At 43.7% G+C, this 16,196-nt stretch overlaps 1 protein-coding gene across 1 annotated transcript in view; it reads right to left on the bottom strand.

The window, feature by feature from the left end:
• Positions 1-12,533, bottom strand: part of TBC1D1 (TBC1 domain family member 1) — a 206,518-nt gene extending 193,985 nt beyond the window's left edge. The window contains exons 1-2 of the mRNA XM_023533966.1: positions 12,301-12,533; positions 2,112-2,617 (exon numbers count right to left, since the gene is read on the bottom strand). Of these exons, the coding sequence (XP_023389734.1) occupies positions 2,112-2,528 (417 nt within the window). The 5' untranslated portion in view covers positions 2,529-2,617; positions 12,301-12,533. The remainder of the gene's footprint in view (positions 1-2,111; positions 2,618-12,300) is intronic.
• Between the last annotated feature and the right edge of the window lie 3,663 nt (positions 12,534-16,196).

The raw sequence follows: 16,196 nt of genomic DNA, 5'->3' as shown, positions 1-16,196 counted from the left end.
ATCCAGACCACCTGAAATTCATGATTCAGACTGTCTAACATCCAGAATCCAGACCACTGGTCATCTAGAGCAATAGTCCCTAACCTTTTTGGCACCGGGGACCGGTGCTCCTATGAGAATCTAATGCCTGCTGACCTGAGGTGGAGCTAAGGTAGTGATGCTAGCACTGGGGAGCAGCTGCAAATACAGATGAAGGTTTGCTCACTTGCCTGCCGCTCACCTCCTGCTGTGAGGCACGGTTCCTAACAGGCCACAGATCTGTATCAGTCAGCAGCCCAGGGGTTGGGGACCCCTAATCTAGAGGATTACCATCTCACACCAATCCAGAGGCTAAGAATGCAGGTCTGATTCTTCTCAACAATGTACTTTTTCCTATAAGAACCCTCGGCTTTTTTTTTTTTTCTTCTTCAGAACACTGTGGGTATTGCCTAGATGTGTTTCTGGTTTGCAAACCCTAAGACTCTTGACTAAAGCTTTTCCATTTAATTCTAGCCAAAGCCTCCTGATTCATTTACACTTGGTCGACAACTGGAATCCAAGGAATTAGTCCCCATGAACCTCTGAACTAGGATGCTATCCTGCCTATTTGAGATGCACGGACAATAACATTAAATGATTTACAATAAGAGCTATCCCCTTCTGTAGGTAAGATAGTGGTTTTAAGCTTAAGATTAGCCTTTATTTCAAAAACACTTCCTTCCACTCTAGTGTGTTAGGCTCCATTTTGTGTCTTCTCCATCATACTCTATACACAGTATAGAGACACAGAATGGAGCCTAACACATCATACTCTATACACAGTATACTCTATACACAGTATAGAGTATGATGGTATTTACCTACTGATGCTTTGCCTTCCTCCTAGCCTATACTAATAACCCCTTGTATAGTCTCTAGAGCAGCAATCACTGAACAAATAAGTAAAAGAATCAAGGAATGAAGAAACAAAAGTGGACTTCCACAAATCTACTTAGTCACCAAGAACATTAACTTCCAACTGAGTTCTGTGCACCCTGGATAGTAGGGAGAAAATGTGAGCATTTTTATTTCTATTTACTGACGTTTACCACCAGAATTGACAATGGCATCCTCACTGTTGCATATGGCAGGCAGCACACAGGGGGCCTAGCACAGGCATTCCTCAGTTCAGGGGTTAGCAGTGGGGCGCTCACCTGTTTGTTTGCTTTCCACGGACTGTACTAAATTGCAGTTTGCATGGGCCCAGTTGAGAAAGTGGCTGTAAGGATTGTATTTTCAATTTTATCTAAACTAACTCTCACAGAATGGACTTTAAATGAGTCCTGTACAGAACTGCAAAAAAATGCCAATAACAATGCAAGCACAAACGAATAGGAAAATAGTAGAGCTAACAACATTTTTACCGTTTCTTATGTAATATTTGTCTCAGCCACATAATGAGATATAACAAGATACTCAGATCTGACATGAAGTTGGTAAAAAAAAAAAACCAAAAACCCTGAAAGTATCAAAATTTAAATTCATATCCCTATTCTTATGAATGGTCCTTGCTTAAATGAACACAGTGCTTTGGTAAACTGGCTAATTGTATTCTTATGCTGTTTATAAATATATTTTCATTAACAGGATCAAAAAACAGGGAGCTCACCAATCTAGAACTTTGCTACTCAAAGTGCAATCTGCAGAGGAGCCAGCATCAGCATCACCTGGCAGCTCGTTAGAAATGCAGAGTCTTAGGGTCCATCCCTTATCTACCAGATCAGAATTTACATTTTAACAAGATCCCCAGGTGATTCATATGCATGTTTTTGTTTGAGAAGCACTGCTTTAGAACACAGTTCTTACATGGTCTGAATCCTAACAGTTCACCTCTTATTTATAAGTTTAGACAGATTTCTCTTTTAAATTTTTTGAACTTACAAACTTATAATTTCTAATATCTGTTATGAAGTGTTCTTCAAGATTATAAAGAAACTGTCCCCATAAACCAAAAATCCAGTGATATAATTTATGCATTACTGCAGCATGATCTCTTATCCATTCCAGTACACGTAAAATAAATGTCTGCATCCTCATACAGGAAAAAACATCCAGCTCTAACCTTTATTATTTTGATCCCCACGTCCACTTACTTTTGTTTGATCATCGGCTTTGAACACATAGCAGATACTATGCTTATTGGCTGCATCGTCCTTAATGAGACAAGCAAAGTAACTTGGGTCGTGACTGTTGTGAATCAGTTTGTGTACATGCTGAGGCTTGCACTCAAAGATGCTGGAACAGATCAGGGGATCCCACTGTTGATTTTTTACTGGCTCAGGTTCACATCTCAGTCCAGAGGGCGAAACACAAAGCCGGACTTGCTTGGTACTAGGCTCCTTTTTGGAGGACTGCCTGCTGAGCCGTCGCACCTCCGCCACGACCCAAGGCAGCATGGCCATGGTGGTCAGAGAATGCACAGGCAAGGAGCCCACCAGCTGCAGGCTAAAGTCCACCCAGACCTCGCTAGGAAAGGTATGTTTCCTCGCTGTGAATGTTATCGGTTCCATCTTGGGAAAGGTCTGGAAACTCAGCAAAACGTTGCCACTCTTCTATTTTAGACCAAGCGATCTATTTTACGTGCTTCTGGTACAGACTCCTGGGGGAGAAACACAGAGGCATTAGAATTTAATGAAGTCACAACAATAGCTGCTTTCAAAGATAATTATTTCAGAACTTAAAAGTCTGAAACCCAAACATAGGAAGAAATGGCTATTAGTTCATATGAGCTGCTCCATTGAGAAAGAGCTTTCTTGAAATTGCATTTCATATAAAAACTTAAAAGGCCAAAAAAGTCACATTTATAACAGGTTAAAAGATCCCACCGGGTAACGATAAGCCTCCTAGAACCCACAAAGGCAAACACAATAGAAAACAATGTAATGCTACTTGGACAGCCTGAAATCCTGTTGCATATATTTCAAGTTTTTTTTTTTTTTTCGTTAAGATAATTAAATTCAGTACTGGTAACTTCCTCTAAAAAAATAATCTTGCAGGAAAAAAATGTCAGCTATCTATCATTGTAGTCTACTGAACCAGACCAGTTTTAACACCTTATCACTTATGATATCATTTAAGTTTTAGAAGGTTCTCCTTGATGTAGTTCAGAGGTTCTGAATCACAAATTCAAATTCCATTAACAGGTACTCGATGCCTATTATGTTCTAAATACTGTCGTAAACATTGTTTTGTTTCATTCATATACTATAAGTCATCATCTCAATCCCTTGCCCCTCCTCGTCAATAGAGGATATTGCTTTTCTTAGACCCAAACTCTCTGAACTGCCTCCCCCTCTCTACAGGTGATTTTCAACAACCATATGTGCTGTATCCTAACACCTTTCTGTTCTATTGGATGACAAAACCCTTCTGTCCACAACTGAGTTGTCTACAGCATCTCAGGCCCTATTCTCTACTTGTTTGCTTCCCTGGATTTCCTGAGCATATATATACATACTAAGAAGAAACTTGATGAAACTTACATCTGTCTGTTTCGCCATTGTATCGCCAGTTCCTGGTACAGTGCCTGACTCAGAACAGGCTCAACAAATACTTTAAAAGAGTGATTGAAGTCTCTCCCATACTACTAATAAAGATATTTTCGATTGACCTCAAACCTCCCCCATCCACAACTCTTCCTTCCCTACCCAAATTTCTTCAAACTAAAGTCTGCGCTGTCTCCATTTCCTGCTGTCCACACACAATCTAGACTGTGACTAGAAGCACGAAGGAGCCACTGAAATTGCTCCTGTGGAGGTCGCCCACATCCTCTGGTTGTGAAATCCAAAGGGGGCTTTTTAGTCCTTAACTGCCTTGTCCTCCCTGATGAATTTCTCAATACTGACCACTCCTTCCTGCTTGAAACTTCTGGTTCCCATCTTATCTCCCATTGCTTCTTTTCATATTCTGTGATGGCTTTCTTTCCCCGCTTGACTTTATCCTCACTCCTCATTCTGCCTGCTTTCTTTGGACAATTTCATCTAATCTTTGTGCCAACAACCGCATTCTCATACTCATGCTGCTGCTGCTGCTGCTGCTGCTGCTGCTGCTGGGGCTAACAGCTTCCTTCTATTAAGTACCAGGCACTTAGCATGTGTTATCTTATTTCATCTTCATAACCACCTTCATCTCTAACCTTCGTCTCAGTTAGAGACTATTACTGCCATTTTTGTGACCTAGGAAACCTAGAGAGCTTGAGTCACTCATCACAAGTGATGTTGGGGATTCTGCACCTTATTCTCAACCTATCCTGAGTGCTGCACAAAAATGAACTGACCATTCCCAAGTGTTTGTCTCCCATTGAGCCTCAAAGAGTTCCAGATCAGTACCAGCCATTAAATATTTCTATCTAGATAGCCTATTGGCAGCTCAGTCTTAATTTAATTATTTAAAAACTAACTCGGTCTCACCTCTCCCTTCCCCAAACTTCTCTTCCTTCTTATAAGCTATAGCTCCATGATCAGGATCAATATTTATTTTATTGGCCAAGTCACAAACCAAGGAGTCATTGCTATAAGACTAAAGGTTTGTGTCTTCCACTCCCAAAATTCATATATTTAAATCCTAATTTTCATTGTAATGATATTAGGAAGTCAGGTCATTAGGAGGTGATTAGGTCATGAGGGTAGAGCCCTCATGAATAGAATTAGTACTCCTATAAAAGAGACCCAGAGATTTTCCTTGCCCCTTGCACCAAGTGAGGACACAGAAAAAAAAAGATAGTAGTCTGTGAAACAGGACTGAATCTGTCAGTGGACTTGATTCAGAGGACCTCTAAGCCTCCATAACTGTGAGAAATAAATTTCTGTTGTTTATAAACCACCTGTCTATGGTATGCTGTTAAGCAGACTAAGATGTCATTCAGACTCCTTCTTCATCCTTACTACTTCTAAACTGGCTCTACATCTAAACATATCTTACCTCTTCTCAACTGGAAAAAAAAAGTACCCCAACCTTCAATCCATCCTTCACATATTTCCTAGAGTAATTTAAGTAACATAAAATTGATCATATCAGTTTTCTGCTAAAAATTCCTTAATAACTGTCCACTGTAAAATTTAAAGTCTTCTACATGGTATATAAAGTCTCTTTGAAATCTGGTCCTGTCTGTATCTCCAACTACATATTCTCCCCTAAAATGCCCTCCTTCATGTACCATTAGGCGAAGATAGAGAACCAGTTATGGTTCCCCCATATGAGATGTGACTTCTCATGCCTCTGAGCCATAGTACACACTGTTCCTATCTCCCAAGAACATAATACCTGTCACAAACTGTAAAGGGTCTGAGATTTTACCCTATCTGTAAGCTAACAAGTTAGCCTGCTGGTAGAGGACATGAGACTTTTGGGTCTGAGACAAAGGAAAATGCATTACTCAGAGCAATGCAGCAGCCAGAGAGTCAGAATTTGAGTCAGTTCCTTGATTCCCAATTCCCACAGGCAGGGTGATCCTTGTATCCACACTGGGTTACAGAAAAGCCTTGGGAGCCCAAATATTTTATAATGGGGAATAAACATGTCTGCCCTTTGCTCCAGAGGGAGACATTATTTCTATTTTCCATGGCTGTTTGCTATTTTTAAAAAAGATTGACAAGATAGTTCAAAAACAAAACAAAACAAAACAAAGCAAAAAACGGTTAGTGCCTCTGCTCACAAGGTGTGTAAAAACATGAGAGACCCATGCAGAATCATCTCCCAGTGATCCCCAGTCTTGTCCTCTAAACAAATTGCAACTCATATTTAAGTCAGGGTGCAAGCAACTACCCCCTCTGTCTTGCAAGGTGATTTACGGCATCCACTACTACATGCTTCTGCACTTCGTAATTCATCATCACACTTATTTTAAGAGCTCGAAGAAATGTCCCTCAACAAGACTGTAAGGTTCTTCAACTCTTAAGTTTGGTGATTTCTAAAATCAGTAGAGAAATTCTAAACCCTTCCTGAACTAGAAGTCTCTTCGTTTTATTCTATGTTTTTCTGTGTGATATATAGGCACATATGCTGAGTGAAATTTTTAAATATAATTTGAACACAGTTCAGAGCTTATTTTTTCCTTTTAAATGTTCAAAAGTTCAGGAATAAACCCCTATTTCATTTAGAGCTCTAACATATTTCATAAAAATATAATCTCTGTCTGTTTTCCTTTAAAGTACAGCTTCTCTTGATAATAAAAATAAGTTCATATAACTACATAAATAATGCTCATTCATTCTCTCTCTCTCTCTCTCTCTCTCTCTCTCTCTCTCTCTCTCTCTCTCCTTTTTTCTCTCTCTCACCTACAGGTGAAAATGGCATTAAATGTCTGGCTCAATTTCTACTCCTGTAACTGAATCTGTTTCAAGTTCTAACTGTTGACAGCTGCTAATCCCAAGACATGTTAAAAGAAGTACTAGAATTATTACAAACGATAGAGCCGAGCCCTCTCAATCAGTGTGGATGAAGTAGTTATTAATATGGTAGCAAGAAGCACCACAGAATTACTTTCAGTTTTCTTATAAGTCGATACATACCTAGTACAAAAAAAGGTCCACGATTTTGTCATTTCAATCATTTTGATAAGTAATCAGTCATCAAATTAGTTCTGCCGTTTTATTGACAAAGCTATTTGAATGCATAAAGTTCACACTCTACAACCAGCTGGAGCACATTCTTAGTATCTCTGTAAAAAGCAGATTGGACCTTAACACTGTTTATGAACTACCAAATAGTAAATTCTACCTCAGACAGAACCATAATTATTTAAAAGCACTTCGATTCTGTTGATATAAGATTCAAGGTATCTTAGAGTAGGTAACTATTTGCATTACTTTTTAATAAAAAGTTGCATGAAATAAATAAACTACTCTAATAACACTAACAAACCATTAGATTATTTTTTAAGCCATCTCAATCCACATCATTTGCACACAAACCCTGACCATCCTTTAAGCCCCACATAGAACCACCTCAGCAAGAAATACTACGATCTGTTATTCCAGCGAGCTTCTAGTTATGTTCCTGTGTGCAAAAGCACTATTACTTACAGAGACCATCTGTATTTTACACAACTCTGACCTGCCACAGTACATAAACATGGTAGGCATTGAAAACACAAGGATGCTTTTACTAGGACAGTTTCAATAATCTTGTCAGTGAGTCCTGCTATGCAAAATGTTCTTGAAAGCATGCACTTATAATCACAATATTTTACAGCTAGAAAGGTCCTTGTAAGCTATTTAGAAATTTCTCTCATATTTGAAATGAAGAAACTAGGTTCCGAAGAAGTTAAGTGGCTTGTTCAAGTTTGGTGACAGAATTAGGACAATCCAAGTCTTTGCCTTCCATCCAAGTGCTGCAAAGAACCTCAGCTTCCTCACGAAAATACTTTCAAGTGTAAAGTTAAGAAATGAAGTTACTTAACTTCTCCAAATGTGAATTTGGAGAAGAGAATGGAACAAGATCATCCCCAAGTTTTCTTCTCTCTCTAAAATCTGGTAAATCTAATTTTCATAATGTACAATACCAAATGTCCCCAACATTGTGTGGGGATAGAAAGCTGCTCTCATCTTCCTGTCAAGAATATAAATGTGGAGGAGGTACATGAAAAAAGGATAGAGTTTACTGATCAGGAAGCAGGAGAAGAAATGGTAGGAGTTAGGCCACCATTGGAACCCTCTCTTCCCATACCCCCATTCACTCCCTCCCAGCAAACCACAGGGAGTAGGATGGGGACTTTCCAGTAGCCAAGAATAGTGCAGCCTCTGCAGGTTCTACCCTCACCTCCTCAAAACTGGTTAGAGAGGAGGGGGCGTGGGGGGTGGGGAAGAAGGATAAAGGGAGTAGTGTTGGAAGATTCTAGCTCCAGGCCAGGTTAGGGAACAGCCAATACTGATTAGCTGTTAAGGACCTCCAGGATAGGCAGGGAGTCCCCAGGTGGCCACTCATCTCCTCTTGCAAGTCAATGGTTTGATTTTTCTGTGCTTACCCTGATAGAGTGGGCATGCAGCTGAACAGAATTATTCTACCACCTGAATACTCTAATCTCATTTTACAGTAAGACCACTGGCTTGGCTAAACTATTTGTCCATTTTCTGCACAGAACCCCACCCAGTCAGAGCAGTGTGCCACTCACCCAGAAATTGCCCACAGGTACCTTTGGAGCAGTCGTCTGTTTCCATCACACAGAGCTCCTGGAGCCAGTGATTTTAATCTTTTCATCATCAAGGATGCTCCCTCATTGGCGTGTGCCTCTCTGATTTGACACATAAAGTAATGATGTTTTGAAAGATTTCCTTCGTATACAAATCAGAGCCAATTCAAGGCTCGTCCTTTAGAATGCTGTCACTTCTTGTATTCTCTCCTACTGTATTGCGCAGGTTAAAGGGGTGGGATTGGGAGTCCTAGGTGGCCTTCGGGGATTATGTATAACCTTCCCTCCTGCACTACTGCTTTAAGTTATTCCCCTAAAAGAATAGTAATAATTGTTAACACATAAAAGCACTTACTATGCGTCTATTCACTAATTTAGCTCTCACGACAACCTTGGACAAGGACTATTTTTATCATGTCTGAATGACTATTATGAACTATTATCATTATCAGCTCTAATTTAAAGATGAGAGATGAGACGGAAGTTGCTGGCACAGAGAAGTAAGGTCACTTGCCCAAAGTCATCCTACTAGCAAGAGGCAGAACCAGATTTTGAACCCAGGTCCTTCCACTCCAGACTTTGTGCTTGCTCTTAGGCACTTTGCTAGAGGAATACTTATTGACCAACTGCCTCTTCTGGGATATTGCATATATGATCTTCTGCATTCTTACAACTCTGAGAAGTATGTTTTATCATTCTCAATTTATGTAAGGGTCCCTGGCTAGTAAATGGTGAAGGCAGGATTTGAATCCGGACCTGTCTTATGCTCAAATTTCTATTCTTTGCACTATAAGAATATCTCCAGAAGGGAATTACTCTAACATACCTTTCTAGTGGATTAGCTGGATTGTTTTTCTATCTAAATCTTGCTTGGCCTCAGATCTAATGTCAAAATTAGATCTGATCTAATGTCAAAATTATATTCTTATGGTATAAAAGAAACAAATAAATATATGATAACAATAAGTAATATTTACTGAGTGTTCACTATGTGTCAGGCACTGTTCTTAGGACTTTAATGGGCAAATTCATTAAGTATGACAACAAACCCATAAGTACTTATCTTCTTTGGAAGTGTAGATTCACTGATCATATATAATATATTGTTAAATAAGTACATTCTCTTTTTAAGAGAAAAATAGCTGCTCTGTGTCCCAAGGGAAACAGGCACACTCAAAATGAAATGCTTCTTTGTTGGTGCTAAAATATATTCCCTACATTCTGTACAGCTTCACTGAAACCTGTGTCAAGGTTATTTCACATGGCCCAAATATGGCAAATCTTTTTCTAAACATTTGAAGCCTGAGAAGGGACATATTGCCCTTAAATCTAAGAACCTGTCAAATGGAAGTCTCAGCTTGAAAATGTCAAAACCTTGAAAATGAAAACCTTTGTGTCTTATGTTAAGAATCTGGTTTTAAAAAACTTTTTTTTTTAAATCAGAATGAGGGATTGGAAAGGAAGAAATGAAGATATATGTCAGCAAAGGTAACAATTCTTCACTGAAAACCTAAATCCTTTGCCATTGCCACGGGGATATGGACCCAACACTCCTTGTCTGCTCAGTGGACTCACAGATATTTTAATGAACAGATTTTCCTTTTCCAGGTTTTAATGACCAAGAAAAGAAAACCGCTGAGAAGCATATCACACACTGGAATTAACATAGCCATTAAATTTGAGCAGGCAGCACAGTAGGCAGGGAAAAGAGCAAAGCAAATTATGCCAAGGCATCACACGCAAGCAGACTTAAGCCCCAAAATGGGCTGATATACATTTTAGATCATCTGGGGAATCTGAAGAGTAGAGATAGAGACCTTCAGAGAAATGCTATGAAGGGAGCAAAAAAGGGCCCGAGGGAGTTGTCATTTTGTGGCATAAAATTAAAAGCAAATTCAAAGACGGAATCATCTCTAGCAGACAGCCCTACTCCAGAAATCATAATGATTGGAGATGCTGGTGTGAATCAGAAACAGGTAAGCATGGTGCTGCTTGGTGTGCCACTCCCACTGCTTGCTGGTGGTACGTCCTAGAAGATCCTAGAAGATCTGGGCAGGAGAAGGAGCCACCCACCCACACCTGGCTCCACATGGGAGTAGCATCTGATTGCTGCTGCAGCCTTTGCTACTGCAGCTGTTCTGGCAATGGCTGCCTTCTAGGGAAGTGGGGGACAGAGATTGTCAACAGCTGGCTAATAAGGGAGAAGGGGCAAGGCGTGTGTCATCAGAGTTGCCCATTTCTTCCTCATATCCTTTGATACTATGACAATGTCATGTGCAATAAAAGGTCAACCCTGACATGACTGCACACAACCAGATATGTTATCTCAGTGAAAGGAGAATCCCCTGAGCACTCTGTGGGAAAAATAATGATAGACTGTGGCAGGGAGTCCCATTTGCAAAACTTTTACTTTGATTCTAATAAAATCTAACTACACCAGTGAATGTTCCCCCTATTTTACTGGTTGGCAAACAGCTACACAAATCCACATAAAGGCATTTATTTTAATTATCACCTGATAATTTTATTTACTGCTTTCGGGCACTTATTCCCTTTTATATCTCCTTGCACTCAATTAATAATCTCAGGACACTCCACTTTGTTCACTTCAGAAAATGTTCCCTCAACATTTCACGCAGTGACCTCTAACTCACAGCTCTGTTCATTATACAGTAGCTCATGTTGTGTTGATGGTTACTCACATATAAATCTGAAAAGTACTTTTTATAGTTTTATTTCCCTATAACTTGGTTGGAAAAAAAAACAGGTAGATTTGAGACTGTGATAGTACATTTCCAACAGATTTAAAACACTTGTTTGCAATCAATCCTTTTTTATACAGTTTTTTTTTTTTCATGCATCGTCCTTATTCCTGAATGTCTTCAGGGTTCCCAGGAAGCAGCTGATTGTGAGGCACATCAGCTCCCCAACCAAGAGAAACCATCTCAACTGTAGGAAAAGGTGCAGAACTCACTTGCTTCAGGGATCCCTAACCCGAGAGAGTGACAGAACATGAAGTGTTCAGACACATGAAAAGTCCTGCAAAGTGGATTACCAGCCTCCTGGAAAATTTCCCCATTCATTCTTCCACGGAGCCCCTCCCACAGAGCAGGCTCCCAACACACAACAAAACCCACAGGTGGCCATTCTCCAACTTCAACCAATCCCATCTGGAATCTGGGGAAGAGAATGAATTTCTGCTTTCCTAAAGAAAGACTTTTTATCAAGGCCTCTGCAGTTCAGCTTAAAGTACAGTGCAAAAAGTTTAGAAGTTTGGACTTGTGGAGAGAGCTGAGAGTCTTGGGTGTGATCCATTCAAAGCAGGTCACTTTAAAATACTCTTTCAAAGTTTGATTATATTAATAAGTGAAATCATCCAATCATCTGAAAGAAGGACTGAAAGATCTATATGAGGTGAATACCATCCATTAACGTAGGGCACTCTGAAAATTAAACTGTTTGGTGGAAGGAGCAAGTCATCACTTTCAATTTCTTTTCCCTTTTAGGCAACTTCCAGAGAATAAGATACTTTAAATAAAATTACAGTCCGTAAAGCCTCCTTTAGGTGGGTTTCAAAGAAAATGACATCTCTTTTTAAAAATAAAACAACGTGTGGCGAAGTTTGACGAGTCCCATAATAACAGACCGATCAGGAAGCTGGTAAAACAATTAAGCAGGGTTTCGAAATGACTGGTACAGGATGTGCCCATAGAAAGAAATGTTGCGCGCACTGGTGCAGCTGCCAGAGTTACTACTGCAAAGTACCCTGAACTTTCAAAGGGTGGCATGAGATTACTCTGACCGCCCACCCCCAAATCTGGTCACCTTACAAACACGCGAGCCCTAGAGATATTTGGCGGGAGGAGGGGGCGATGCTAAGACCGGAGAGTAGAGGTGGAGTAGAACAGAGCCTGTTCAAGCTCCTGGGTCTTTAAGAACTAAAAGGTTTCGCTTTCTTCCAAGTAGGAGGGTAAAGAGGTGGCAATGAACTTCCTCCCCTGAGAGCCCCTTGGGCCGTTAGGAAAACAGGAACACTCGAATCCAGTGTCTCCGCGGGCCGGGGAGCGCAGGGGCGTGCTGTGGGTTCAGGGCGGCCCGGATGCCCCGAGAGGAACCCGCCGGGTGGGATGGGCGAAGCTGGAGAAGGCGCCTACCTGCGCGGCGGCGCGCTCAGAGCGCGGGGCCGAGCCGGGGCTCGCAGGTGCTCTGGGGCAGCCTGGGGACAGCCTGGCCGTGCGGGGTGTCCATCGTGAGGGCTGGCTGCGCGCTTCCAGCCGCAGGGGGCCGGGCGGGGCCCCTCGGTTGACTCCTGCCTCTTCTCCACCCCGCTGAGGAAACAGCGGGTCGCGAGGTAGCGGCCGCAGCAACAGGCACGGCGGCCCAGCGGAGGAGGAGGCGGAGGAGGAGGCGGAGGAGAAGGAGGAGGAGGTGTCTGCGCGCGGCTCGCGTTTCCTCCTCCCCGGCTGGGCGAGCGTGAGGGAGGCGAGGGGAGGGCAGCAGGCGGGATCTCCCGACTCGATCCCCAGGGACCTGAGAGGGGAACGCGGTGCCCCCTCCCTCCCCACCGCGCCACGTGACTGCCCGAGTGACGGCCGGGACAGGCGAGTCACACGCGGGCGACAGCTGCTGCAGTGCGGGTCCGCCGCGGCCTCCCTCCCCCGGCCTCTCCCTTTCCCGGCGGTTCCTCCTCGGCCCGTCTGGGGGATGGGGGGTCCAGCCGCGGCCCGTGGGAGGGAATGCGGAGGGTTCCGGGGCGCCGTCACAGCGCAGGGTGCTCGGGCACAGAGGGCGCGGGGCTCCGCGCGTGATTCTGGCCCTCGTGCTGGGATGTGCGTTCGCACACCCTGTCCTTGGCGGCCTATTTATAGCAAGTGGCGGGGCCTGCGGGGCTCGCAGCAGGTGGCACTGCCAGACCGCTCTTTGCTCCTTCGCCTGTCTTCATCTGCACTCGCCGTCTCTCTCCGATACGGATGTGGTGAACTGCACAGAACACAACACAGGAAGGTGACCGAGCCACCTGGCCCTCCCCACATCACCCCTCATTCCTGTCCTAGGGTTGGATAATGGCAAGGAGTGAAGTGAGACACCGGCATCCTACGGGACGCTGGCAGGTAAAGCAGGAGAATCAGAGACTTAGGGAAACTGCGAAGGCTGAAGTGCCCTCCCCTATGAAACACCAGTGAGCCCCGTTTCTGAACAACTGCGGGGTGACGCAGAGGCTAGATTGGGAGCTTGATCGCGCGCGCGCGCTCGTACACACACACACACACACACACACACACACACACACACACACACACACACACACACACACACACACCCCTTGGCGTGCCTGCCCTTGGTCAGATTTGGGGAAGTTCCCAGTGGCCTTGTAGAGTGTTAAGGAGACGCTCTGGGGAGACGTAAGGCGACTAGGAAAGCGGGCTCCTAGGATTGGCGGTGAGGAGGAAACTAGCAACCCTTCCAAATTCCTGTCCCACCACCAAGTACGTAGGGACAATCCCACTCCCGGGAGAAGGATGTGGGATCTGATAAAAGTAAGGTACATGGCGCGATCTCCAGAGAGGAGTGAGCAGGGAGGGGAGAGCAAGGGGGGGGGGCGGAGATGGAGGAAGCGGGCAGCGGTGGAGAAACCCAGGGGCATCTTCGGAGATATTTCGTTTAGTGTAGCTGGAGGCCAGCTTTCGGGAGGTGGCAGAGTGTTGAGGCTGCAGGATTGCGCTTGAACCCTTAGCCCAACCCCACTACCAGTGTGGCTGAGGCAAGCTGCTGGGCCTTCATTGTCTCACCTGTAAAATGGGGCCCATACACATATAGAACCATCGTGACAATAAAATGAAGAAGTGTAGGTAAAGTTCTTAGCGCAGTGACATATGCATGGGCCTCAACTATTGGCAGCAGCTACTGTTACCAGCGGCTCCGGAGGCAAAGAGGGGTCCAAGGTGCCCCCCTCCTCCCTGCCTCCCCAACAGTGTGCTCCTAGAAGTCGACCCAAGCTCGTGAAGCTTTATTAGTGTTTCCTTATGGGATTCCCTGGTCCTGTTGGTCTGGATGCTAACATCCAGGAGATGTCTGTTTAGTGGGACTCGAGGGTTTAATCTATGGCTTGATTTAAAAGTCTCATAGTAGTGGTAGCTATTTTTCATTGAGAGGCTAGTCCATTTGGGGCATCGTGGTAGGTACTTTACATATATTTTCTCTAATATTTACAGAAACTCTGCAGAACAGAGGTGATAAAATCCACTTGACTATTGAGGAAACTAAGAGGTTAATGCCTCTTGGAGGCCACAGAATTAGTAGGTGCTGGAAACCCCCTCCCCCAAATCCAAAGCCCTTTATAACATACTTTCTCCCTGGCCACTGTGCAGCCCTCTTGTAGCACTTAGCTCATTCTTTGTCGTAGTACAATTCTTTGTGTACTTAGCCTCAAAATTTTAAAACGACATGAGGAATATATACAGACATTAATAGTCTGATGATCAGAACATTCATTGGGTTATGGAAATTATTTTTCATTAGCTTACGAAACGAGGTAAACCAGTTAAGCTGTAACGTTGTCGCTTGGATCATATTGTAATTATTTCACACCTTTATCTCCCACTCAGTGCTACAGTTATCATTCCTCTTTGCAGCAGCCTGCTGACACACACCTCCAGAGTGCTAGGATGTCAAGACAGGTACATCGTCATCCATTTCATTGACACCCCTAAACCGCCTTTCATACATGACCTGGCAGATGGTGGTTGAAACCCTGCCTGCTAGCCCCTGCCTCTGGTAGAAGGGGTCAGGCCAAGGCTGGGTTCTGCTTACGGAACATTTCCTGTCCTGCTGCTCCACTCCCTTTTCTTTTCCTCACCTCTCCACCCCACTCACCCGCACCCTGGTCCCAAAATCCAGGAAGGCTTAAGTACAGGTGCCTAATCAGGTCACAAAGATGAGAAGGGGATGGGCTGAGGCAAGCCTAGGTCCTGTATCTCTCATACCACTCTGCCCCCTCCCCCCTTCTGCCCCCCGGAACTGCTGAAACCTAGCAAGTTCTTGCTCAGAGATTTACAATTTAGTGGCAAATGACTATCTGTCCTGACCCCTAACCTGGGTTAGGGAAGGGCTGCGGCCTTGTAAGCAGCGGTGATTTCTGCATCATTTTTCCAGTTCCCAAGATGAGTTAGTGCCCTAGGAATAATAGTGAGAGATTTTGTAATACTCTTAGCTTCCTGGAAACAAAACTCCTTTTATAATACATGGTAAGGATTTTCAGAAAAAATTTTTTTGCTGTAAGGCACTGTCTCAGAGAGTAGGAGATAGCCTTCTATCATCCTCATTTGCATGCATTCCTAGCAGCTCTGGAAGAACTAGTAAAGAGGACTTTGGGACTGATGGCAATACGTGGGATGGCAGGATAAAGACGATCAAACCTGGAGCCACCACCCGTGTTGTCCCAGCGCACGTACCATTGCTCCAGGAGCGGAGTATCTCCTTTCTTTGTCATACAGATGTGTGACTCCCACCCAGCAGGGCTAGTCCACCGCCATGGCAGAGGTTGGGCAGTGGGACCTTGGCGATGGCAACACACACTCCCTGGGGGCCCAGGAAGGTGTTCTGTCAGCAGTTCTTTAAGTCACCAATAACAAAACTAAGTAGGGAGTGGGGCCGAACTCTATTGTGACTGTTGCAGGCCCCTGATTCTCCTGACTGGTGTGAGCTAGGAGCACACAGGGCATTAAGCTGACACAAGTCCCTGACCCCTTGGCTCAGTGAGTGAAAACCCCCAAACTGGAAGGCTTCCACCATCGTGGCTACTACCATTTCTTTAGGTGGACAATCTCTGCACCTCCAACTCCTCTTAAAATCCTGCCGTGGGTCATTCTTCTGGAGCTGCCCCTATAGATTCTTTCCCAATTAAGTCATTTGCAGCATAATTAATTGTTCATTCCTAACGGCCAGGAACATTAATATCAACTTTAAGATGGCTGCAGAGCTCTAGAAAACTATTTAACTGCAGTAAATCAAGTGAGAAGCCCAGAGACTGAAAGAAAACACAGACCACTTC

Source organism: Pteropus vampyrus, unplaced genomic scaffold (genome assembly GCF_000151845.1).
Source record: "Pteropus vampyrus isolate Shadow unplaced genomic scaffold, Pvam_2.0 Scaffold5, whole genome shotgun sequence".
Taxonomy (NCBI): domain Eukaryota; kingdom Metazoa; phylum Chordata; class Mammalia; order Chiroptera; family Pteropodidae; genus Pteropus; species Pteropus vampyrus.
The sequence above is the reverse complement of the archived record's forward strand: the minus strand, read 5'-3'. Positions and strand labels throughout refer to the sequence as shown.